This window comes from Phalacrocorax carbo, chromosome 5, assembly GCF_963921805.1.
Source record: "Phalacrocorax carbo chromosome 5, bPhaCar2.1, whole genome shotgun sequence".
Taxonomy (NCBI): Eukaryota; Metazoa; Chordata; class Aves; order Suliformes; family Phalacrocoracidae; genus Phalacrocorax; species Phalacrocorax carbo.
This window is the reverse complement of record NC_087517.1, coordinates 27,074,053-27,102,017: the sequence shown is the minus strand read 5'-3', so window position 1 is coordinate 27,102,017 and position 27,965 is coordinate 27,074,053. Positions and strand designations below refer to the sequence as shown.

At 37.7% G+C, this 27,965-nt stretch overlaps 1 protein-coding gene across 7 annotated transcripts in view; it reads left to right on the top strand.

Annotated features, from left to right (window-relative positions):
• The window catches only part of ZNF385B (zinc finger protein 385B), a 140,993-nt gene that overhangs the window by 87,200 nt on the left and 25,828 nt on the right, over positions 1-27,965 (top strand). For all 7 annotated transcript variants that reach the window (XM_064451732.1, XM_064451735.1, XM_064451739.1 and 4 more), the window contains one exon: positions 13,108-13,218. In XM_064451732.1, the coding sequence (XP_064307802.1) occupies positions 13,108-13,218 (111 nt within the window). The remainder of the gene's footprint in view (positions 1-13,107; positions 13,219-27,965) is intronic.

The following is a 27,965-nucleotide window of genomic DNA, read 5'->3' as shown; positions in this document are numbered from 1 at the left end:
CTTTTCCCTTTTATGAAGTGCTGGAGGGGAGTGACCTGCTCTGCTCTCCTCCCTCCGAAACACTCTGCTCTGGAGAGCAGGTGAAGTTTTGTAAGTGCTATACTTCCCAGTCATTAACCAACAGCACAGAAAGGAAATTTAAGCAATTAACCTAGAAGAAGAGGTATTTTGTGGGGTAGGTGGGTATTTTGTTTGGGGTTTTTTGGTTGGGTTTTTTTATTCAAGAAATGGCAAGAATTTTTACTTACAGACATTTTATACCCTTTTTTGTAGTCATGCAGGCTCAAAAGGCACTTCAGGTTTGCATTGTATTCCTGTGTCAAGCACTTAAAAACATTCCCATTTCACTTTTAGTTTTTATGGATATAAGAGTTCATGTTTTCCAAATCATAGCCAGAATCACCCAAACTACAATATGAGGAGTCAGCCTTCCTTTTATAAAGGGAATAAAAGAGAATAATAGGTGTTCTCCCAGATACTTACAGGTGAGGAAAGCAGAGGTTCAGGAACCACATAATAAAGCCCAAATTCTGGCAGCACAGACATCTGCTCTGTGGCTAGTCTTTGCTTGCTTCTTTGACTCTTCTCACAGTACCTGGCTGCAGAGTCCCTTTGCTCTCCATATCTTCCTCTCTTCAGTTTCCTGTAGGCCCTTTTCTTTGTGTCCTTAGGCTTTTTGTACAAAGCCAGCAATTCCTCCTTATCTTTCTATGGTTTTGATGCAAACAAGCAGAGACCTCTTTCAACTGTGGTAGCAGTTTTTGGAAAAATTCTTCTCAGCCTTTGGAGACCCTGAAAAATATCTATTTAAGGTGGTATATTTTTACCACAAAATACTTGAGCCATTCCTGATGAAACTTTCAAAAAAGATTGAGCTTGAAGCAAACACCTGGTAAGATACATAGTGTTAGATATGGAAAACTAAAAATTGCTGCCAAAAACAGGGAATTATCAATCAGTCTTGGACAGCTTTTACAGTTTGTGGTATTTTAACAGGAAGATGCAGGTTCCCTAGTTCCTGTCAGGAATCTCTTCAAGGAGCAAGTCTTTTTTAAATAGGAGAGTCTAAATAAATACTTTCTGCCTTGTTTCTAGTCTTTAATTGTAGCTGTACGCTTCTACGGGAGAACTTATCTTGGGCCGCATACCTCCGGGACACAGGGCTCTGCCCGCCCTGGGGACAGTGATGCACAGACATCAACATGATGGATACAAAATGTCCGTTTATTTGGCTGCGTCACACGCTTATATAGCTCTTGCGGTTCCTGTTCCTGCCACTCCTATGGGGAGGAGTCTATCTTTCCGTTACATCCCGTGATCTTCCGGTCGCCGATCCCTGTCTATTCCCCTACATTTAATACATATTATTCTCAGGGAAAAAATCTTACTTAAAATAATACAGACTGGCTTTAAGGGAGAATCTCTTCAAACATTAATTATTGTTTAAAATTTCCTGTTACTTTTGTATTTTCTCTAACAGGAATGGGATGGATAATCATCCTCCTCTCAGTTCCGAGATCAGCAGCAGGATAGGAAACCCTGTCTCTAAGGAGAAAGTGCATTGACATGCACTGCTGAGAAATAGAAATCACCAGGTGCAGTAGCCTTTTCCTGCTGCTTTACAGGAGCTTGGTGTCTATGGTGTGGTTTTTGAGAAATGGCTCCTAAATTGCACCAGTACTTCCATTGTTGTGCATACAAGTACTTATGTCATCAGCCTAATTCTGTAAAGAATTACACTTGCTGCATACAAACCCTACCATTTGCTGAGTCCTCCAGAAAATCTACTCCTTGGCTACTTATTTCATCCTTGTCTTTTAAGAAAGCTTGGACCTAGTCTCTTCAGCAGTATTTATTTCTTTTACTGGTGAGCACAGGGAAAAGCTAAGAAGACTTTTTCATCATTGAATTGCTTTCTAGTCAAGTTAGTAGTACGTTCACTGTACAATGATTAAGAGTTGTTAGCTATAAATATTTTAGGCATTAGACCACTGAAAGAAGTGTTGCAAATAGACTGTGAGCAAGATGTTTCCCCTCAAAGCAAGCAGTTGGAAAACTGTAGTTTAAGACAAACAGGGTGCATGTGTTACACCACTGTGCTTATAAAGGTTTTGCTAGTTTATAATTTTAACTCCTAAGCAAAATTCTAGGGCACTTTTAGAGAAATCTAAATTCTCTCTGTGTCTGAATACAGAAGTGACTGCTTTGGCAGCATGCTGGCTATATGCAGCTGGCTTCCCTGCCCTCCTGAAGACCTTCTTCACATTGTTACATGAGAAACTAAGAATTACTGCAATAGTTATTAATTAATAAATGGTAAGAGTGTACCTAAGAGTTAATTCTTGTTGTACGCTTTCTTTCTGAATGTGGATGTAGCTGGTGGTCCTTTAATCTAGATACAGTCAATTTTATGACAATTTAAAAGTACTGTACGGCAATTTAAAGTCATAGTGTGAAACCTGTCTGTCTTTAGCATACCTTAAAATCAATGATACCCAGGTTTGAAGCACTGACCAGCTCATTTCAAGTACCAGAGCAAGGCTGATTTGAAAATCTGTGCCTTTCAGACTGGTCTTCTCTGTATTTAACCTTTCTGGTCTCACAGTAGAGATACCATGAACTTCAGCTGCTTCCCCAAGTTAACAATAGGAAAAGAGGATCAGATTTCTTGCTCATGTATTTGTGAGAAGAGGCAGGTTTCTACCTTGCTTTGTATCTCATTTACTTAGATTTAAAGAAGAAAAAGCCATGAAACAAAAAAAACCCACACTCACGAAAAGCCCAACCCAACAGACTTTGATACTACATTAAGTTTGAGAACAGGTCTAATTAGAAAAGGGATGTTCATTTGAAACCCAAACCCAGAAACATTGTTATTGATTTTTTAAATGAAGAAAGCCTATTATACCTTACTGTGAAGACTAGATGACAGCTGTCAGCTAGTATACTTATACAGTTCTCGGTTCTGATTTGCTTCTCATTTATATTCAGCCATTTTACATTTATATTCAAATGTATGTATATACATATAATTTATCCTCTTTTTAGATTTTTCTGTGGGGGTTGTGAAAGTTAATGGTATTAATTCATTTCAGAAGACTAGGCTTCCTCTGTCTTTATTCTCTTCTGTTCACAGAATTAATCTAGGCCGTGAATTTGTCCCTAATCTCTCTTTGCACAGTTTAGAACTGTAGAGGAAATTCAAACCTACCTAATGGAATAGCATTCATCTTTGAGTTGTTGGTGTTCTGGAGCAGGCTGGGAGCAAGAAAACTATCACAAAAACTTAGAGCAGACACTTAAGCAGAAAAGGGTCATATCTAAGGACCATCTCAAAGATGAAAGCAAAAATCAGGAATCTTGTTTACCCACATTATACAAGCTGCTTGTCTGACTACAAGCTCCTAGGCTTGAGCCTTTTGGCAGGATTCTACTGAAAGGTAATTTTTCATATTTTTTTACCTATTCATGTTATTTTACTGACAGTTGTTAATAGGTAGGGTAACAAGAACAGCTTTGCTCTCAGAGTATGTTATTGGTTTGATTTTCAGCAAGTATCAAACTGTAGCATGTTTTTAATTTTTGCTGGATCTGGAGGCAAGATGGTTTTGGTACTGGTTTTTATGTTTAGCTGAACACGGCCAAGTGTTCTGAATAACAGCAGCCTTAATAATAAATAGCAGTTATATAGCATCTTCCATCAGATGATTTTGAAGAGTTGTAAATATGTTATTTTGACCTTTCAGCCTTTTTGTGAGGTTGCAAATATTTTCATCTCCATTTTACAAATGAATAATGTAAGGCTCAGGTGAAGCAACTCATGTACAGTTAAACTTGTGAGCCAGCAGAGCCACAAGGGGAAGAGAAATATTCCTTGAGTATTAGTTTAACCGTTGTGTTTGTACTTGACTTTGTTCTTTTTCTCAGGTTTGGTCTATCATGGACCTAAAAGTTAATCTTACGGATACAAGTACTATGGTAGAGGAGTAATGGGATGAATTAAAGAAGCAGCTGATTTTAAAAAGCTACTGATTACTTAAAGCTGGTTCAGTTTAGAATAAAAAAAAAAGCATTAAACTTCAGATACTTGCTTTTTTCCTCATTCTCCATTTGCTTGAGGGGGGATGGAATTCTCTTTTATCCCAAAACATTTTCAGCAGCTTTCTGTTTCTTTATTTCACTTACAAAAAAAATCTCTGCTTTTGTCTAGAGCATAAAATTTGACATTTTTCTATTGTAAGGGTTAAATCTGTTGTTGGTGTTCACATTACAAACACAATCCTTTTATGTATTTATATTCTCAGTTGAGAATAAGCCTTATAAGAAAATGAGACCAGATTCAGAATTCTTTTTTTTTTTTGCTGTAGTGTTACACAAATTCTTTATTTCTTTGGGTTAAGTCTTTCTACAGGAACCATATATTAAATTTTAATATTGTTTTACACAACAGTTTCTAAAACAGCAGTGGTATTTAATTTTTAGAATACTTTTTCTAAGGATCTCCTAAATACGATCTTCTAAACCAGAAATTATTTTTAACTTGCAATAACTGTACCGTGGATGAAGGGAAAGGCAGAGAAAATGTTCCCAGCACTGAAAAAATAGTAGTAAAAAAGTGTTAAAAGGGTTTTTCCTCAGTTCTTTCTTGATCTGTGTGCTTAATCATATCACGTTATATTGGGAGAAAAGAGGGGTAGGGAGATATTAGTTATTTACCTGATTTTTTTTTAAACATCAGAGTTTCTTGATTTAAGCTGGAGAACTGCAAAGATAGAGGAGGACAGAAGGGCAAAAGATTAGGAAATCACTGATTTTATTTCAGTTGAACAGCATAGGATGATTTTCCTTTCATTTATGTTGGTCTAGACCACTATTTTGGACTGGTTTAGGAGAAACAAAATTCTACTGAGAAGGCTGGGGGATTCACCCCTGGCCTCCTGAGCTTGGTCTGAATAAGTCTTGCAAATTAGACTTTCTAAGTGAAAACCCTACCAAAAGCAGTCTCTGCTTCAATGTAAGTCTCCCAGTTTGGTCGTATTTCAGCCAGTGCCCTCTCCCAGGCTTGGGCCAGAACACATCCTAAGATAGAGGAGGATGTGTGATGGTGATATTTGTGCTAGCTCACAAGATGGATAAATGGGCATGTCAGTAAAGACTTAGGGCTGTGTTTCCCAATTCAGTGCTGAGGCAAGAAGGTTAATGCATTTCTTGTTCAAACAAAAGAGAGGTAACTAAGCAGGTAAAGAGAAAGTATATTTAGGCACATTGTTCTTTTAGTACTTACTTTTCAATGGCGCATTGAAAATCTGAAAAGGAGTCAGAAAACCTACTAAATGAATCAAGGCTTTTATAGTGAGAGACTTAAGGAACTTATTTGGTTTATCAGAGAGAAGGTTAAGAGCTGATCTGATTGCAGTGTACAAGTGCCTACGCATTCAGAAGGTATCTGAGATTAGGGTGACCTTTAATAGCGAAGCACAACTAGATCAAGAGGCTTATAATAGACTTGGTAAGATGTGGATTCTAATTGTGGGAATAATCGATTATTAGCATTGCTTCCTCAGTAATGTTATAAATTTATCTTAGTTGGAAAATTAAATCAAGGTATTGGGGGGTTTTCCCAAAAAAATTTAGGCTCTGGCTGACCATAAATTATCGGACATCATAATAGGAAGGGCTGAAACTCTCCAGTGAATGAAATTGTGTCATGCATTTTTCAGGAAATCAGACATAATGGTTCCTTCTGGCCTAAAACAAACCTATAAATTGCTGTAGATAACCCTTTCACTATTCTTTGTGATTGCGGATACGGACACAGAGAGAATCGTCCCCTTTTTCGTTTTTCCGTGCAAGCTGGACTTTAAAAGGGAAGCATGCAAGAGGGTAGCACACCAAGTGGTTCTGTTTTATTCCACAGGACCAGATGTGAAAAAGTATCTGCTAGTGGCCAGAGACAGAAATTCAGTCTCCCAAGTCCAGGATTCCAGCCCTGCAACTGTTAACAGAAATAATGTGGAACTTACAAAAATAAAATTAGCTAAACCTTAATCTCTAAAAGGAAAATGTAGAAGCTTAGTTTGTTAGTATTTTATCTTTTTTAAGATATAAAAGTTTGTTCCCAGCTCTGTGTGCCCTTTTCATTTTCTTGTACTAGAAATGAAGAAGTGTACACTCCAAATGTCTCCCTTTCCTTTTGTATTTTTGAAGTACTCACTGTCATTTCAACAATTCTTCATGGATAGCTGTAGCATCTGACATGTTAGTAAGTGAATTACAGCAAGATTTTTATTTTGTTTTAAAATGCCTTTGGGCTGATTTCACTGACTGGTAGTAGTATGTGGAGGGTCACAGCTATCACAGCCACTGTTTTCCTTAGGGAAGCTGGAGCTTGCTGCCAAATCGATCAAGAGGGGGGAGAGACAAACACAGAAGTTGCACGTAGAGAGGTTTGCCTTCAGAATACAATGTTGTTATTGTATTTTGGGAACCATGTGGGAAGGGAGATGTAAGTTCCTTTGGTCTGACTTCTTTCTTAGTGGGTGCTTATGTCTTTCTGCACTTGGGGAAAGACATCTACTCAGAATTAAAAAAATAATAATTCTTACTCTTATAATTAAGCATTCACACAAGTGACTGTGTCAGCTGCTGGGAATCTGACAAAAGCCCTCCCCTGGCTTGGTTACTGGCTATTTACATCTACCTGTTTTTTCAAACCCCAAAATGTTGTGAGGAACAGAGGTGTGAAGAGGCGGTATTTAGAGAACTGCAACCTCACCATACAGAAATGCATCTCTGTGAGGACATGCTCTGTGCTGGTCAAGGAGGGCCGATACACAGGGAGCATTGATGGAATTCCCACAAGAAAAGGAAGCTATGCACATCATAGAATTGTTTAGGTTGGAAAGACCCTTAAGATCATTGAGAGCAACCATAAACGTAACACTAACAAGTTCACCACTAAACCATGTCGCCAAGCTCCATGTCTACACATCTCTTAAGTACCTCCAGGGATGGTCACTCAACCACTTCCCTGGGCAGCCTCTTCCAGCGCTTGGTGAAGAAATGTTTCCTACTATCCAATATAAACATCCCCTGGCACAACTTGAGGCCGTTTCCTCTTGTCCTATCGCTTGTTACTTAGAAGAAGAGGCTGCACCCACCACTCTACAACCTCCTTTCAGGTAGACCTCCATCAGTAGAGCTGACTCAAATGTTCCTGTTGACACAAAATAAACAAGGAAATGTATAACAGCATAGCATTCATTTGAACAGTAAATTACACTTAGCATAAGCCAAATGAGAAATAAGTTCCCTGTTGGGACAAAAGCAGCACGAACGTGAACAGATTCTTGCTAGTTTGTGATGGCCTAGCATGCGAAGTATTGCATCACAATGTTGATGTTTCTGGTTTTATGCTAGGCATTTTAAATACGTGCTCTGTTGAGTATGCGTATTCACTTCAGTCGCTACTCATCTTTATATGTACAGTTATGGTAGGAGGCTGTGTATATATGGCAGAATTTACAATAAGCTTCAGCATACAGTCCTTCTCCACAGTGGCAGCGTGCTCGGCTTTCCTGACAACTGGAGCTGAAACACAGGATGAGTTCATATAGGTTTTGTGATCTAGGATATTGAAAAGATCTGATCTACAGGATGTTTGTTGCTGTTTGCCTACTTTAATAATAATAATAATGGCACGCAAATAAGGCGTGTTGTCCAATGGTTTAAAAAAAAATAATCCCAGAACTTAATTTATATGCTGCCTTTGCATTAGTAATTCATATATATGCCACTGTTTTCTCCCTTTGATAGCCAGAGGGAAGCATTGGATTATATTATCAGTTTGTTCCATGTACGGTGTAAAATTTTGCTTTATCAGGGTAAAACAACACAGTGTGCCATAGGGCCACTCTGTGTTTTTTCAGAAGCTTCTTAATGCCCAGCGGTTAAGTGATACTCAGTTAAATCTCTCATACCCACTTACTGTTTACAAAGGCTTCTCTAACAGACAACTCTAGATTTGACCCAAGAGTTACATCATGATGAGAGGTAACTGAACTGAGGGCATAAATTCCCAGTCACAATTTTAAACCTTATTCAGATTTAAGGTTATGCTGCTGTTATGTGAAGACAGAGCTTTTGGGTGTAGATTTTTTTTTTGAGTGGTATCAATAGCAGGTATCATACTTGCTTAGCATGTTTCAATACCTAAGCAGATCAGAAAGAGGATGAAAGCTTAAAAATTAGGTCATTAGGTGTAGAATAAGGATGTATTAATTGACATATTTTGAATTACCAAAAGGGTTTTCACAAAAGGCCTTAGCAAACATTTTTAAGAAAACTAAATTGGCATAAGAGGATCGTTACATGCCAAGAAGTTACTTCTGAGGTGAGCTGAGGAAGTTTGTTAATGGTGAAGTTCTCCAAGGTAGTGAGGTCAAAGGCCAAAACATTGTGAAATACCTTAATGAGACTGAGAAGTCAGGCAATAAATGGTTGGTGAAGCTCCATCTAGATAAATGTGAAGTGATGCATACGCAAGCAAATCTTCACAAAACTTAACATAGAAAGTAATAAGCTATGAATCCTCTCCCCCAGCTAGGAACTAAGAACCACACACCCACTTGCTCACTCCTCTCAGTGGGATGGGGGAGAGAATTGGAAGATTAAAAGTGAGAAAACTTGGGGGTTGAGATAAAGGTCGTTTAATAAGTAAAGCAAAAGCTGCACATGCAAGCAAAGCAAAACAAGGAATTAATTTACTACTTCCCATCAGCAGGCAGGTGTTCAGCCATCTCCAGGAAAGCAGGGTGTGTAATGACTACTTGGGAAGACGAAGAACCCTGTTAACTCTGAATGTCCCCCTCTTCCTCCTTCTTCCCCCAGCTTTATATTGCTGAGCATGATGTCATATGGTGTGGAAAATCCCTTGGGTCAGTTGGGGTCAGCTGTTCCAGTTGTGTCCCCTCCCAGCTTCTTGTGCACACCCAGGCTGCTCGCTGGTGGGGTGGGGTGAGAAGCAGAAAAGGCCTTGACTCTGAAAGCACTGCTCAGCAGCAGCGAACACATCCCTGTATTGTCAAACAACATGGTTTCCAGCACAAATCCAAAACATAGCCCTGTACTAGGTACTGTGAAGAAAATTAACTCTACCCCAGCCAGAACCAGCACAGCCATTAACACTTAGGAGTGAGACTTCAGGTTTATAATAGTGATTCCATAAAAACACCAGCTCAGAGTTCAGTATTGATCCACCCTCAGTATTGTCATGGTTTCTGTCCATGTCTTCAAAATATTTGATTGAATTTCTTAAGTGGTGGTAGAATGGAGAAGGGCCACAAGGATGCTGGAAGGAATGGAATAGTTTCCATGCACAGAATGACTGAGCGATGTAGAGATAACCTGGGATGTCGTACAGGTGTTATGAAATTGAGTTGCATTGAGCTACATTTGCCAAAAAGAATCATTTCTTGACACAGCAGGTTGTAGGCATTGGAACTCACTGCAAAGAGTGGAGGTAACGTTTTACGTCTGTTCAAGGAATGGCTATGCAGGAGAAAGTCACTGGGATTTACAAAGTACACAGAAAACATCTGGCTCTGGAAAATTTCTGGTGCAAAAAAATATGTGGACCTTGTGAAAATAGTTGGGGAAAAATACCGTATATGTTTGAGCTTATCCTGTTGTTCTCATGATAATTGCATATGTTTGTTTGGGGGAAAAAACAATAGCCTAAATGGAGCTTTGGTAGAGTTCAGCAGTTCTTCTATGCTTTTGGATTGTCTGTTGCTACATTTGCATTTTTTAAGTGCTTTGAAAGTCATTGTTGCCAGTCTCAGTAGTTGCAGAGTATTTCTTATGTTTGCATATTCTGAAATCAGGAAATAGAAGAATTTGTAGAAGATTACTGCTGAAACCTGTCCAGATTCTGTAAATCCTTGCTCTCTTCAGTAGTTCAGGTGGTTTTAAGGAGACTTGGTGCAAAAAGATAGTATCTTCAACTTTTATTGAAAAGTCATTTTTAAATTTAACTTTCTATTAAACCAGTTGAGATAGGAGAACAAGTCTGAAAGCTTGTTAAGCTTAGTTATGGCTACCAGAGCACTGTGAATCGCTTTACCAATTCTTCCTGTAGCATAAACAGCGTAGTGCAGAACTTTATTTGCATTTGTGGTAGCTGTTAGCTTCTGTTATTATTTTGTTTTATAGAACTGGTTTTTAAATACTGGTGTTCCCCACTGAGTAAAGTACGCCGTGTCATTTCCTAACATATACCTCAGCAAATGACTGTCTCCCTCTTTCCTTCTCCTCCCTCCCTGCAATGAAGAGGATAATTTTGTGGCGATCTGAGATCGGTTTACCCTGCAGCATTAATCTTCTAACAGAGATATACTACTTTATTTTTCCAGCGTGCTGTAATCCACCCCAGTTTCTGATATATTTAAAACCTATTAATTGTTAATGATGCACTTCTTGAATTCTAATCATGACCAGACTACATGTGGAGCTCTGGTTCGGGAAGGATCATTAACCGTTCCCCTGGGGATCCTGAGTGGTACTTTCTGGAGGCAGCGTGAGCTGTATTATTTGTGAGAGTTTGTCCTTGTGCTGCTGCATCTGTTTGAAACTGGGACTTTGTGCATAGTCTACACTGTGTGGTTTTGAACTGAATTGCCTAACGCTAGCGCTGTGGATTGTTATCTGGAATGCACAGAGGAATCATTGATCCCTGCTTCTTTTTACTTTTTTAAACGAGACTGCAGACGCTAGTGCGTATTTTTGCTATTTCTTTTCACCGATCTCAGACACTTCAAATGGTTGAGGTACTTTTCAGCATTACTCTTTTGTTCTAGATTACATGATCTGACAATTAGTAGTTAAGTTGAAAAACAAAACACTCCTTCCATTTATGGAAAAAAAAGCTATTCCTTAATGATACAGCAATCTTTTAATATACACTATAAATGTAATAATAGCTATTGACTGGCTTATCTATTATAAAACAGATGCTCAAAAACCTTTTAATCTGCATGTATTATTGTGATATATTACGCAGGGTGATGAAATAAATGATACAAGTTAGAAACAGGATTTTTTTGGTATATTTTCAGTTTTTAAGCTTTGGACTGTCGCTATATTCTAGAAACAGTGGAAACAGGAAATAAAGATATCTATTTTATGGGCTTTTTACACTTCATCACATTCATTGTAACAACACTGCAGTGTCATTTAATAATTCAGTAGCTCATTCTAGACAAGGTGGTTTTACTTTTGTAATTGTCTTAATATGGTACCCCTATGGCAATGAAATATAGTATTTAATGGCAAAAGCTGAGAAAAATTACATAATCTCTCCAGAAAATTTGTTAGCAATGACATTTGCAAGACCATGCCTTTGGTTTAAAAGGAATGTAGCAAGAAGCCTATGTAGCTGTAGTAAAAAAAAAGTTAAGTGTTTAATGTTAGATAATAGATTATTGGAGAATGGCTTCTTAGGCAGTTATGATGCAATATGTTTTTGTTGAATTTTTGTATTTGCGTGGGTGCATATATGTGGAGATCACCCTTAGTGAAGGTTTCTCTGGAAGCTTAAATGTGTACTAAGGGAAAATGACAATATTTGTTTATTTATTTATTTATTAGGTTTAGAAATCCTGGAAGCAGCCGATTTACTGTTATAGTTCTTTAACTAATGAATCAGTTAACTTCAGGTTACTGTCAGCAAGTTCTTTCTTCAAATTCATGTCAGCCTAGTATCAAATGTGTGATGTGTATCATCTGAGATTAAAGAGCCAGGCTTGGTTTCCTCATATAGTACTGTAAAGGAAAAAAGCCAGTCACTGTGACTGCAAAGCAAGCTTCTATAACAAACTGAACTATTTTCTCCTGTGCTAGTTTAAAAACAGGGTTAGGAAATAAGCACTTACCTTTTCTTGTAGACTGCTATTTTTTTGCCCTCTCCTCTTCAGAATCTATTTCTTATCTCAGATAGGATGGAGGACCACATGTGCACACATGCTCAAGGAATAACGTGGGTTGAAAGGGACCTCAGAGGTCATCTGGTCCAACCTCCTGCTCAGAGCAGGGTCAGCTGTGAGATCAGCGCAGACATTCTGTTTTATATGAATTAGAAATATATGTTTGAATCTTTTTGAGTCAGGAGATTAATTTTAATGTGTGTCCATGCCACACCAGAAAAATTTACATAGTATGCTTAACTGAGGCCTCGATGCAGTAGCAGTTAGGAACTTTTCCTTTAACATCCGGTGCTGTTCCCCAGTTCCTGCAGTGTTAACAGAAGAGCTCTCTGTGATCTTGAGGATGTTCTAAACTGGTGACCAGCAGGAGTCCTAGTATTAGCCAAGATTTAATCAGTTCCCAGTTCTTGAAAACGTTCAGTCAAATTTAGGATTAATATATTCAGCTTTTCACTTATCTCACAATTTTCACAGAGTCAAAATGTTTTCTGAGGCACTGTTTCCTGGTGCAAAGGCTCCCTGTGTCCTCCGCCAAACATCAGCCTTCCCATGGCTCTGTCACTCATCAGTTCTGCATGGTAATATTTGGGGATTGCAACCTTTTTTCCCCAGCAAGTGATGTATCTAATGGGGCCTGCAGAGGACCTCCTTTTACAAAGAAGTCTCCAGGAAAGAATATTTTCCAAATAAGTGCCAATACCTATCACTGAACAGAAAAACAAGTAGAGATAAATGACAGTGATTTGTTAGGGGGCAAAAGTGGCTTCTCATAATGTGGCTGCTGGATCAGCAGGTGATAGGGAAAGGCTTTCAGGAGGCTTTTTGCAATTCAGACGTGATAGTGGGGCCCTGCAGCACTGAGGATGTGCAGCAGTGTTGGGGGAGGAACTAGTAGCCTGAGGACGGCAGCAACAATGGAGCTGCCTTTTATTCATAAGCTCTGGCATGCTACCAATTCCCTAAACTGCATTAAATCTAATTATTATGATGGCTGAAATTTTATTTCCTCCTGTTTATCTCAAGAAGGAAAAGAAAAAGCTTTCAGCAGAAAGTGTTATTTTTGATTTTTCTTCCATGCTGTATATTGCCCTGAAAAGTTGTACATTGATTATTGTTTGTTCTGCAGATGGATCCTGTGCAAAAAGCGGTCATAAACCATACATTTGGAGTGTCCATTCCCCCAAAGAAGAAACAAGTAATTTCCTGTAATGTCTGCCAGCTTCGCTTTAACTCTGACGTGAGTATCGGCTATTGTCATTCCTTTTTTCTTTTTTTTTTTTTTTTTTTGTACAATGGGTGTAATTAATATAAACCTCTTTTTCCCAAACAATTCATTCCAGTTCTGCCTATGCTGGGCTGAGGTTTTGTCCACTCAGAGGTGGAAGTCCATAGAGGTACATTGCTTTTTGACTTTCTTGAATGGGTCTGGCACATTATCCAATGCCACATCCATTGACGATGTCTCATTTGACAGTCCAGAAACCTTCAAGAGGTACTGCAAAAAGAATTTATTTAAAAAAAAAAAAGGCGGGGGGGCAGAGCAGACAGAAAAGCTACCCTGTGAGTCTTCCATGTCATGCCTACTCTTCTTCCAGAAGAAATATCTTTTTCATGTTGTTAATACATCCTTGCTGATAATGTCTTCTGATTTCTTAATAAAGTCACTCTTCCAGTAACTTTCTTTTGTAATAAATATGAACATTTCCTTCTAGCTGTCTTTCTGAGGATGCTAAAGTTTAAGGAAACTATTATCTGAGTTGTAATTTTTAAAAAATGCATTACAAAACAGTACATTGATATATTTAAAATATATAGCCAATTAATGTTTTTCCTGAGTAGCTTGAAAATTAAAGAAATCTAAGAAAACTGTATCTAAGACAGTTATGACCTTCAACACTTTAAAAATATATACTTGGAGACTACTTACTAATTTCATTAACCTAATAATTCCCCCCCCGAATTCTCAGATTTTTTGTTGATCTCAAGTGTAAGAACAAATTGTTAAGTGATGTCTTAATATTATGTGTTTTGCTGTTATAATTTCAGTCTAAGAAATAGTTTGCAGACACCTCCTCAAAGGCTTTGAGTACTTGGTGCTCCTAGCGATTTACAGTAAAGCACCCATACCTATTACTCTGATTCTCTCTGGTAAGGATTTTGAAGCAGTGCTATCATACCTTCAAATTGATTTCTAGATCTGTCACCTTTTGACAAGCTTATTAAACTTTCTTTGAAGTGGCAATATCTACTTAGTTAACTGATTTCAAAAGTTGTTATTTAATATTTAGTTCACTTGTCTTTCCTCTTTATGGTTAAGATTTAAGGTTAAAAAAAAAATCTTTCTGTTCTGATACTTGATCCAGATACCTACTTTTACTGATTAAAACAAGGAACCAATAAAGTCTCTAAAAATTTCCCTGGACTCCATGGATCTGAATCTTGCTTCTGAGCTGGTCCTTACTCCATCACCAGGGAGGCAGCTCAGCCTGTTCCTGCTTTTCCCTCTCCTCCTGAGGTCAGGGTCCCTCTGATGACAGGTCCTGTCTCTAGAGGAGTCGCTCACTTTGTCTGCACTGACATTTAGGTGGACAAACAGCACTTCAAGCAAACAGATTGAATCACAACTTAGTGGCTCAAAACAAAAAAAAGAGCTGAAATATGATATCACTCCGTACATCTGCCAGCCAAGCAATTCTTCCTATCTAGACTTACAAAGTAGAACAAAAAGTGCATATCGTATTCTGCTTTCAATGGTGGCATCACAAAAGCATGGCAGATTATAGCCTTGCTTCCTTTTCTGGGGCAGGTGTATTCATATGGTATGGTGCTCCTTTCTTTCTAAATGTGATCAGTATGCTCAGTTCTAGGTAGTAGAAAATATCATCGTCCTTTTGCAATGGGTGGTTGTAAGAAAGGATGAAATATCATGACTCTGCTGCTGTTAGTGATAAAATGCAGTTCCTTACTTTCTACGGCAGTTTGCTTTACCAGGACATTCAAAAACAACCTGAAAATTTTATTTTAGGATGTGCTGAGATTCTAGTATTATTATTAATACTAGAAAATACTCAAATATAAATTTAAGTTTCACAACCACAGCATAGAAGAATATTTGGGGAATGACTTTTCATAGTGTAGCACTTCTATTTTAAAAGCTGTCTAGCCTTTCATCAGATTATTCAGCTTCTCCTGGGAAGCTTGCATAAGATATTAAACTTTCCTCCAGGTTCAGTCTTTTGACCTTGAGAGTTATTTATCTAAGTGTTTGTTGCTTTTTTTTCTTTGAGAGTGAGAGATCTTATTTTATTCAGATACTATTCTCACCACCACCCTCCCATAATCTGCATTGCCATAATTTCACTGAGGTAATGCTAATGGCCTTTCAACTAAGCTCTGCAGATTCTTTTGTAGTCCCTTGATGGAGTTTTCTTACGCACACACAGGCAAATATTTTCTTGTGGCAGTTATTCCTTGAAAAGCTGATGCATAGTTCATTCTTAGCTTGTTAAAAACTCCTTCATAGAAATAAAAATCTGGACTCATCACTTGTATTTTTCTTTTTGGTCCCTTTATAATGTGAAATTGTGCTTAGGAGGTGGAATAGTCTTTACAATCCATCCTGTGTTTGCAGATAGGGGAAAAGGGAGACAGATATTTGTGAACCTTAACTGTTGAAGCTTTCAGTGAACTGGTTCCACCATGTAACATCCTAAGGATGTATTGAAAGCCTTTTGAGTGGCATCAAGCTGTGATAACCTGCATTAAAACCTTGAGCGTGGCACATTGCAGAATGAGATTTGTAGTTCAGCCACTTCACACTTGCAGTTTCTTCTAGCTCTACAAGGCTAATACGCTCCTTGTTGTTGATGGGCATTTTGTTCCTTTGAACTTTCTTTGATCGACATTATGCAAGCAAATGAAATAGAAATGACAGAAGTAAGCTATTAAGTAGTTTTCTTTGTTTTGTTCTCCTAAACGAATTTCAGTTGCATGGTGTTTGAAGATTCTGACCTGATTCTAGTAATGCTTTATCTATTGCATGAGTGACATACAGACCAGTGGATATTCAGCTGTGAGAAAAAGAAAACTGGTTTCCTTGTCTGCAGTCTTTTCCTCACACTGTGGATACTCACTGGTCTGGACCAATAGACAATAAAAATTCAGACTAGTCAGTGCCTGGAGCTGAATTTGGCAAGGGAGGTTAAGAATAACAAGAAAAGCTTCTACAGGTATGTCAACCAGAAAAGCAAAGTCAAAGAAAGCGTACCCCACCCCCCAGTGAACAAGAATGGTGGCCTAGTATCAACAGATTAGAAGGCTGAGGTGCTCAATAACTTCTTTTGCCTCAGTCTTCACTGGTAACCTCTCCTCATCCTTTCCCAAGCCAATGAACTGCAAGTTGGAGACCAGGGGGATAAAGCCCCTCCCACTGTAATGGAAGATCAAGTTCATGACCACCTGAGGAACCTGGATATACCTACTCTATGGACTTGACAAGATGCATCCCAGAGTCCTGAGGGAATTGGCTGATGTAGTCGCTAAGCCACTCCCCATGACATTTGAAAAGTCATGGCAGTCAGGTGAAGTCCCTGGGGACTGAAAGAAGGGAAACATTGTGCCCATCTTTAAAAAGGGTAGAAAGGAGGACCCAGGGAACTGCCATCCTGTCAGCCTCACCTCTGTGCCAGGGAAGATCATGGAACAGATCCTCCTAGAAGCCATGCTAAGGCACATGGAGGACAGGGAGGTGATTTGAGGCAGCCAGCATGGCTCTACCAAGGGCAAGTCCTGCCTGACCAACCTACTGGCCTTCTGTGATGAACAAGGAAGAGCTACAGATGCCATCTATCTGGACTTCTGTAAGGCCTTTGACAAGGCCCTCCACAGCATCCTTCTCTCTAAGCTGGGGTGATACAGATTTGATGAGTGGACTGTTCAGTAGACAAAGAATTGGTTGATGGTTGCATCCAGTGGTCAATGTACAGATGGAGATTGGTGACAAATGGTGTCCCTCAAGGGTCTGTACTGGGACCGATACTGTTTAATATCTTCATCAATGACATAGACAGTGGGATTGAGTGCACCCTCAGTAAGTTTGCAGATGACACCAAGCTGAGCCCTGCAGCTGACACACTAGAAGGATGGGATATCATCCAAGGAAACCTAGACAAGCTGGAGAGGTGGGCCTGTGAGAACCTCATGAGGTACACAAGGCCAAGTACAAGATCCTGCACCTGGGTCGGGGCAACCCCCGGTATCAATACAGGCTGTGGGATGAAGAGATTGAGAGCAGCCCTGCAGAGAAGGACTTGGGCGTACTGGTGGATGAAAAGCTGGATATGAGCCAGTAATGTGCACTTGCAGCCCAGAAGGCCAACTGTATCCTGGGCTGCATCAAAGGAAGCGTGAGCAGCAGGTTGAGGGAGGTGATTTTGCCCCTCTACTCCGCTCTGGCAAGACCCCACCTGGAGTACTGCATCCAGCTCTGGAGCCCTCAACACAGGAAGGACATGGACCTGTTGGAGCAGGTCCAGAGGAGGGCCACAAGTGATCCAAGCACCGGAGAACCTCTCCTATGAGGACTGGCTGAGAGAGTTGGGGTTGTTCAGCCTGGAGAAGGCTGCAGGGGACCTTACTGCAGCCTTCCAGTACTTAAAGGAGGACTATAGGAAAGATGAGGGCAACCTCTTCAGCAAGGCCTGTTGTAACAGGACAAGGGGTAATGGTTTTAAACTAACAGAGGGTAGATTTAGTCTAGACATAAGGAAAAAAATTTTTACTGTGAGGGTGGTGGTACCCTGGAACAGGTCGCCCGGAGAGGTGGTAGGACCCCCATCCCTAGAAACATTCAAGGTCAGGTTGGATGGGGCTCTGAGCAACCTGATCTAGTTGAAAATGTCCCTGCTCACTGCACAGGGGTTGGGCTAGATGACTTCTAAAGGTCCCTTCCAACCTAAACCATTCTATGATAATTGTCAAATCTCCTGCTAAATTAATACAGTAAATTGCAAAGCTTTCAGTTTTCTTCTGCTAGTGTGTCTGCAGGTTTAGCTTTGGCGAAAGTGTTCTGGCATCAGATTCAGGGGCAGGGATCTGCAGCTATCTACAGGAAGAAAAAGTCTGATATTGGGGATGGAAGAAAATTTTAAAATAGGTTGTCTCCAGTGTGGGAGTAAACATATCTAATGTTGAACTGATGCCTTCTGTATCTTGAAAAATAAAAGTTGCTAGGATTATGCTATTTTTCGTCTACCATATTATAATTCGAAAAGAATGTTTCCTAACTGAATTCTTCAGGATATCCCAGTCTCTTGTACTTTTAAAACTATTTTTAAAAGCACAATGTGAAGAAAACAGTTGTGTACAAACTAAAAATTTAGTCTAGTTTTAGCCTGATCTGTTTATCCTCTTCCAAAAAATAAGAATTATGGGTTTTGACTTGTACTCATAGACTTTTGCCATCATACTATATCTGCCCTTTTCTACAATTCATTAGCTGCAGTTTGGTCAGTTTGGAAGTTTTGTTTTTCTGCTAATAAATTCTGGCATAACCAGTTTGACTACCCCTTCTAGGCTCTGTCAATTCCAGGAGAAATTGTAGTACTGAAGAGATGACCCAAAGTCTTGAAAAACAGAAAAATAAAATGCCATCGCTATGAAGTAAGACCAAACTAAAGCTTTTGTAATAGCCTGAACTTTGAGGTCCTTGGATTGGAATTTTATCTGTAATAATAGTATTGACCTGACAGCAGTGATAACCGAGGTTGCTTCAACAATATTTTTCACATGATCTAGTTAAGATGTTCTAGCTGGTGTTCAGAGTGGAATTAGATGCCTAACCAAGTGTCTTCTCATTTGAGTATCTGAGGTATCTGGGACATCCACACCAGGCTGGTAGACTTAACAGGGGACCTGTGGTTAGAGGTCAGGCAGGACACCTGAGAACATCCTAAATTATACCAGATGCCTGTTTCTAGAACTGAATCCCCGCTCATTAGGTTTGCTTCTGTTTTATTTTTCCTTTCTTCTGCGTTGTTTGGTTGGTTGGTTTGTTTTGGGTTTTTTTTTTTGAAGCAGGGGACCAGGATTTACTGAGAAAAAGTATTAAAAGAAATAGGAGAAAATTAATTTACCTCAAGATTTATGATACCAGCAAACTGGAAAGTTAGTAGAGCTCTCAATAATTCAAGGGAAGTGAAATGGCAAAAAACTGGTGAGGGAACAGAGAAAAGGGCTTTTTCCTCAACTAATTTTTTATTATAGCAGATACCAGGAGTCAACTGCTGTTGAATTAAGTTGGAAATCTCAATTTAAGAAGGATAGCATTATAAGGACTGGTAGTTGATGAGATGGAGTAGTCAGAATAGTCAGTGACATACTTATTCCAGCCTGCATAAACTTTATTCTGTTATGCAGAGGAACATACTTTTATGGAAAACTGTTAAAAAAAAAGAAAGCTACACCATCCATTAACACAGTTGGATTTGCTCCAGTACCTTAGAATAAACATAGGTGTTTCCATCTTTGCATCAAAATATCACTTACCACCATTTTGTCTTTTAATTTCAACATGATGAAACAGTATGTGCTCTAGTGCAGCAATGACTAGGGTGTCAGTAAAGTTCAAGCTATGGTCTTGTGTTATTATCCAGCTCAGAAAAAAATGAGACAAATCTGTTGTATTTACTACCACTCGAGACCATGCAGCAGAAGAGGAAGAATCCTCTTCATGGAACAGATTGTGATAGTGAGTCAGATTTTAACTTGCTTAAAGGCCACCAGAGCAAGGGACGTAACTGTATTCCACCAAGAGGAAGCAAGACATGCTGAGAAAGATCTAGCTTAACCTTTGAAAAAAAATGTTAAGAATTCTGGGATTCATTCCAAACCCATGGTATATCTATGTGGACTAGGTAAGCTTTGCTAAATATGTTTTTATATTCATTATATAGGTCTAGTTTGTTGATATTAATTATTTATATTACAGACTTTCTAGCAGAAACAAAAAGCAGTGTGAATGAGTTTGCTGAAAACTTATGCTACCTGTAAGAGGGGGCAGTAGCAACAGGGCAAGAGGAGAAATGGCTGTTTTCTATCCCAAATGGATTGCTTCTCTGCCTACCCTTGGCTCATTCTTTCTCATTCCTTCTGGCCACCATATGAATCTGCAGCACCTCCTGCAGCTGCTGTGTGGCAGTAAGTCCCTCCAGCAGCTGTGGAGCTTCGGCCTGACTGTCCCCAAGATGTCTGTTATATTCTGTTGTAGCGTCTGACACTGCAGCTTGCAGCCATAAAAGTGAGTTGCCGTTGCAAGGATACCTATTTGGCTTCTGCAGAACTGCTTTTTAATCCTCATCTATGAATCATCACCTCATGTTCAAGTAACTTCTCTCTGCTCTTCTCCCTCATTATTTGTATTGATAGTCCACAGAGTTTTTGGAGCTTGGGCACTATACAATAATACACAGTGCTAATCCAGTTCCTTTCCTCAGCAGCCAGACCCCTCTGTACTCCAGTCTCACAGGTACATTATGCTAGCAGTCCACACGACTTTTTGTTCAGTTATTTGTTTTGTGGTGGTTTTTTGGAAAACAGAGTTTGTCATCTGTTGATCACATCTGAAAGAAGTATCTGTTTCCCTCTGCACCATTTCTTTCTTGTAGAAAGGTCTTTGGCTGTGATACAGCCTGGTAGGTACCATCTTGATGATAGGATATAATTTGATTGATATAAACTTGTGTTTGCACAGTGTGTTGCCCTGTGGGTAATGACTGTAGGTTGGTACCGTTTTTTAGTGTCACCTGTGAAGACTTGGAAATCAAGAAAAAACACCTTGTAGGCAGATCAGAAAAAGCATATGTAACAGTTGGGCATTAAGAGATGCTGAAGATGATCTTGTTGAATGTATTTATAGCTAATAAATAGCATAAATGACAACGATCGTCTTTTTTAAAAAGCCAGAAGGCAAATTTTTGAAGTTTAGGCAAGTTTTACCAAATGTTAACTTTGCAAATTTGAATGAATCACTCATGCTGTCAAAAAGATAACACACAAAATAATCAATAGCATAAAATAAAAATCTACAGAACTGTCATCGTCTTTTGTCAAATGTTTTACATTTTCCCTATAAATAAGACTATTTATATTGATTCTTTGGGTATGGAGGGTACTGAAGTAGATAGGAGGTAATTAAAAGCATAAATCTCAGGAACTTGTGAAGGTAATTTTCTGTTTTGTAGACACAGCTGACAAAATGATGAAAGCTGTTAGCTTCAACATGACAGAAATATTGCGTAATTATAGGGCACAGGATTATAATGTGCTGAAAGTTCCGTTCAAATAGCAGCTATTTAACAGAGCTTTTAACTAAGTTTGGCTAGATATATAAAAATATGAGTTGACTTCTTACGACATGGCTGATCTTCACAGCTTTTTGAGTTTTCCTATGGCCTTTTTAATAGTAATCTACCTCACTATTTGGGCCAGTTAGGTTTTAGAAATCCATTGAGAACAGAATTGAAAAAGTAATGCATAGCTTTGGTATGACAAATGTATGAACATTTCCGTTTTGCAGATTTCTTCAATTACATCTATTATTAAATCAAATGGGATAAAACTAAATTTTTCAACACCACTTAATTTATCACTTCATGTAATTTTCATTAAAATTATGATTCTAGTCTAAATTCTCCTTAATTTGTATGCTTCTCACATAAATATGCATACAGGATGGTTCTAACAGGTAAACTATGTGATCAAACATTTGGTAGACCTCTTACTATTTTAAGAAAGGGAGCTTTATAGTTTAGGACCTGCTGTTATGGATATAAATACCTCTGCTCCTCCAATCTTGCACAGTTAGATGCCTTCTCTAATAGGACCACTGCCATTGCAGCCATGTCAGGAAAGCTCTCACAGGGATCCTGCACACTCTTCATTAAACCACGTCTCCTTACTGCCTAATTATGGTTAGCCTAGCTACTTCCACATGAAGAGCTTTACCTGAAAAAACAATTAATTTTTTTTTACTTGAGACTGTGTAGATATAACAGAATTCTGTAGTTATTCTGGAAGAATTCTGTAGTCACAGAATTCTGGAAGTCACAGCCTTGCCTTAGATACAATACAATCCTATTACTTTTCTTCCAGCACTATTTAGGCCTTATGTATAAATTTCAGACACAAATTCTAGTGATTTCAAAACAAGCTTGGGTAATTCAAGCTATTGATAATTTAGGATAAAGACCTGAATATTATGAGGATATTGTGAGTATTCTGAAATAATTATAAAGTAAGGAAATTCTGTATTAACGATATGACCCCTGGAACTGGAATCAGCTTGACATATAAAAGTGGGCAGGTACACAGGTGTTAGGAGGTTGTCCTTCTACTGTGTGTGTTATGACTGTATTTAGGACGTCATTTTCTCTTTTTAGCTTAAAATTATATAAAACTTTTTGCGGTATGCAGGAAGAATTTATCTTTTTAGATACTCCAGAGCAGAATGGAGGTTTTCAGTATTATTACATATCTTTCTACATATTACATGTCTTTCAGTTGTAAATTGACTTTGTGTTTGAACTGTTATTGGCAGAAGCTTTTGTGGTATTTTCAACAAAATGAATACGGTATTTAAGATGGAATTGCTATTGAGAAGACTTCCCATCCAGGGTGGAATTCTGGCTTTAAAAAGATGCAGTAGCAAGGGAGAAGGAATAGGAGTCACGAGCCACCATATTCTGTTCCATTTAGTTATGGCACTCACCTGGTATTACAGAGCTTAAGGTATGAATCCAGACTTCCCATGGGGATAATTCAGAGTCTCCTTTTTTTTATTTCTGTATTTCTCCTTCCTAATGTCATGCTGCTTTACATATATTTACTTTCAGTTAATTGTCAGACTGGATAACGTGGTAGCAGATACAGGCATTCAGCTTAAGTGTTGGCAGTCCAGTGGTCTTATTTCCATCAAGACCTATTGAAGGGCTACTTCAGCTGATCCTGACCTGAAAAAACCTGAAAAAAATTTTGATCTCACACACACACACACTGAACCATGAGACTTAGTCAAACCTTGCATCAGGTTGTCATTGAAGGAATCTGGTAGGTTAATATTTCGCCTCTTTATGTAGTGATAAATTCGTTAATTAGTCATTCACGCACCAAATAGATTCTAAAACTCAGTCACTTGTGAACTGTCAAAATGAATAGTGCTGATTTCAAATATACTGTCAGTCACTGCTCCTGACGGGTTTAATTTTCTGTAATCTTTTGTACTGCAGTCTTGCCTGAAGTTCAAAGTTTTCGTAAAGGTAATGCCGCTATCACTTAATCTGTATGATCTCATCCTGGTTATCTATATCTTTCTATATATATATATTTCTATATATACATATCTGTACATATACACATATTTAAGTTTATGCAAAGTAAAGCTACTGAGGTTATTTTAAGCACTATAATATGCTAATTATACTCACATTTATTTTAGAACACATGCTTACATGTAGAAGGTGAAGGTTTGCATTGATGATGTTTTATTAGATGCAATCTAGTATATAAGGCTCATATATTATATGTAGTCTCACAGTGTAACATCCTGATGCTTGGATTTCAAACTTTATAATTTGGAGTTGAAAGTAGCAATTAACTTCAGATTCTAAATAAAATGTAACATTTGGATCATTTGTGTGTCTCAATGAAATATATTTTTAAAGAGAGGAAAAACTTGTCTTTTCTTATAACCAAGTCATTAATCCTCACAGCATAGAAGGCTTTCTTAAAAAAAAAAAAGGGTTAAATGGTTGGAGTTTTTAAATTACTACTTAAAGACTTTGAATGGAACTAAAAATCTAGATTGCTTCAAGAAAGGACGGGTGTTCTCCCACCATTTTAAGGTATAGAAATTTGAAAAACAATGGGAGAAAAATGCATATTTATTTGTCTGTCAATTATATTCTTAATTATTTGCAAGATTTAGACATATTTAATGTCTTAAAATATGCATCCTGTTGATCAAAAAGTAATGCCAGACAAACACATAAACACTTTTGTCGAGTTTGGCGTGTCAATACAAAGGTATTTTTTGTATTGTACTTAATGTCACATTTATTGCAGCTTAAAGCTTTTCCTGTTCATTAGTACTTGATAACTTTCTATACTTTCTAAAAAGCAGGGGGATTCCATTTTAAAATGTTGCAGTGTATGTATATCAAGCTAGTAGACCACAGTCAGTCTTAGAACTAAGTGGAAACTAGATTTTCCTTTTAGGCAGGGAGTTCTTTCATATGAAATATTTTCTTGTTCCACTTTTTCAGAAAGTGTCCTCCTTAACCCCGTAAGCATTTCATTTAAAAATTATAATAATAAAAGCTCAATGGTTGTATTTCATTTTTATTATATAAGAAATATATTTAACTCAATATTTTTGAAATAAAAAATTAAATATTCCAATAATATTGAATGTGGTACAGATAAATTATTTTACTGTAGAACTGACTCAGCCCTACATTAAATGCAGTCCTGTACACTGGAATAAATTATTATGCAATTTAAAAGCATCGCAGTGCATGAGCACAGAGAGATTCGTTAAGGTTACATATCTTTTTTTTGGCTTTTCCTAACTTTTTTTTTTCCTCAAGTACTGTTTTAATGATACGGAATTTGTAGGATGTACTTAGTTTAGCTAATGTTAATGATGATCAAAAAGTACAATCAATATCCATTTAGAATGCTGCATCCCTAAGATACTTAGTCTTAATTTAATGTCATATTTTATTGGGGGTTTATATTAGAACTGGTAAATTATCTTTCTTTTATACATGCAACTTTTAAACCTTGTGTGTAAAGAACTTCCTTTAGATTATCAGAGAAAACAAAAATAAATGTTTGGCTTCTTGTCTTAACTAAAAATGAAAATTTTATACATCATGGCTTATTTCAAAGATATGTTTAGTATTTCAATAAAGTGTCTTACGAAGCTCATAACCTATACTCTGTTGATGTATTTGTGTCAGAAACAAGTTTTAAATGGGACACGGAGCAAATATGTTTGCCTTTAATGTGGTACTTGCACAAATATTTTATAAAACTAGGGTTAGTAATGATCAGGATATTAATAATAAGAATAATTGGTACCAGTAGTAATCAGAATTTGCATTCCAATTTCATATTCCCACAGCCGTCCTTTCTTCTTTTGCTTACTATACCTCCAGAAAGTTCCAATGGTTTTTCTTAACATGGTTACACAGAACACAGTTCTCTGTTGATGGTGTATTTCAGTTACCAAAAAGCAACTGAATCAAGTGCTTTATTCCACAGTGGATAACAGGCAAACTCTGAGCTTCGGGTGTATCTGAAAGGGTTAGAAAATACTGCTTATGTGGCTGGGAAACATCACTTCAGTACCTCACAGAATGCTCCTCTAACTTCAAGTTTGAAAAGAATATCTGTGTTTCTACTCACAGATCAGAGATGATTTGAAAGAGCCTATAAACCAAAGGTTTAATAAAATCCAGTCACTGGAAGTTGAAACTAGATAAATTTGGTATAGAAATAAATGGTATGTACCAAAGGTAAATTTTCCATCCGTAGCTGCTTTAAAAATCAATCTGGACAGGGTTTTTTTCCCCTAAAGGAACATGGTCTGGTTCAAACAGTTTTGGAAAAGGCTGGTGTTTTCAGAAGCCCTACTTAGATGGTCACGGCAATACCTTTTGGCCTTATAATGTACAGCTACAAATTTGATAATAAGATTATAATAATTATAAAACTTAAATCAAAAGCAAGTCCATTCACCACGTTTCCATGAGGCTTTGTTTGTGTTTAAGGAAATCTTAATTTTAATTCTGCCTGGGCTTGTTTGTTCTCAACAGGTTTCATGTACACTATATGAGGATTGAATGAAGGGAATCAAAGACTGTAGTAGGTTATTACTGATATTGCAGGCATTATTTTTGCAAATATCAGCAGAAAGGCTTATTATCAAGGAATTGACTGACTAAGTCTTTCTCTTGAGTGCACTTATGTCTTTTATGTTATAGCTTTGGCCTCAGGCAGCATATGATCCTATCAACAGCTCACATATGCGCAGAGCATAGAGTTCAAATATTTAAAGGGACATCATCAACTTGAGAATACTTGAGTGCAAAATCTTGTGCTTGCTATTATTTGAAGTTAAAAGTATTGGAATTGAAAGGGTATATACACGCCTCAATTTTTAGCTTCACTTTTTGTACACAGTAACAATGTTAATAGTTAATTTAATTCTGTGGATGGCAAACGCCTTCTAGTGCGTTATGTAGCAACAGCAAAGCTTAAGAGAAACAGACAAAACCCAGCAAGGGTGGAGAGAAACAGGGTGAGACTCCTGTGCTTCTGTGAGGCCCATCAACATAACAGGGTGCAAATAGACCTGTGCTCTTCTACCCACATTCAGAACTGAAGAGGGCCAACCCAGAAGTTGACAAGTGTCCCTTTAAGTAGTGCACGTAGTAGTAGTGGTATAGCTGTTTAGTTGTTTCTTTATAATCCTTAAATTGTGTTTGTACACATGTTAATATTCCAAAGGTTTTAAAATCAAGAAATAGTTTAATAGCAATTGATGAATAAACTCTTTACTGTTTTTATAATAAAGTTCTTGAAAAATCTAATTTTGAAAGGAATTCAAAGTAACATTTATCTAGCAGCCTGCCTTACTGAATGATTGCTTATGGAAATCTATAAGAGAAAAGATGCAGCCACAGCATGTCACATATGCTATCCTTTTAGGTGGAACACACTGTGTTTCACAGGGTATATAATCACTTAAGAAGCTTTGGTGTATATGAACTTCACTCCTCCATTTTAGCAGCAGTTCTCCATCATTTTTAATGGTGCATATAATTTTTGTGATGACTCCAACACACTATCTATTCTCTTGTCTGGTTCAGCTGTTTCTACTGTTCACTTACACTCTACCACGTGATAAAACTGTTATTACATGCTGTCCCAAGGTGACTGTATTGTAATGCCTATTTCTGCTGATCTTGAAACGATTTTCCTTATTATGGCAGCACTCTTTGTGGAATCCAAACATCCTAGATGTTATAGGGGTTTTTATAAAAAGCATGTGACTTGTTTCATGGCTCGCTTCATTTAACACAGTGAACTAAATAAAACAGTCTAATCAACTGAAGTGAGAATGTGTTTTTGCATGAACATAGTAAAAGTTTACTTTCACTGATGTTTTTATATGCCAGGTGCCAAGGTGCGGTCATCTGGTTACACAAAGCATGCTTTCTCTGAGTGTTTTACTTTGAAATAAACTACAATATTAACTTTTTTTGTTAATATGTAGCCTTCAATAGAGGCACCTAGTAGTATGTCTCAATAATTTTTAAAAATTATGTTTGGAAATACTAATAATGCAAAGCTATTGCTGAATAGTATAATGTTATGAAAACAGACTGTGTTTTGTGTAAAGTTATGTTTCTTACCCATTTTTGGTAATTTAATTTCTAAGGAAGTCAAGAAAAACTTTTAAATTCATTAGCTGAAATTTCCAAGCTTTGGAGTTTGTATTAAGCATGTAGTTCCTTAGTTTTGCACTTAACAAAGTGGCCTGATTTGTCAAGGCAGCTGGTTATGTAGAGTCAGGAACAATAATGGGGATTCAAAATCACTGGAAAAGCTGGGATTTATTTATGTGTCTAGCTTTAGCTGTGCAACTTCAAAAACACTAACTTAGTTTCTGAAGATAGTTTTAAGACAAAGGTGAAGTAAGCGTTACATCATAGTACATGTTTCTGCTGTTCTGTTTAGGCAGACCAAGAAGAGTACATTATATAAAAAGCAGTTTTAATAAATATAAGTTCCTCTCGTTCCTGTCCTACAGGTTCCAATTTTCTTAGTCTTTGGAAAAAAATATTCAAGGGAATTTATAAAACAGTCAAGACTGATAAGTATTTAGTTTTCTGTGTTTTACCTGGGTCTCCTGAAGTTTGT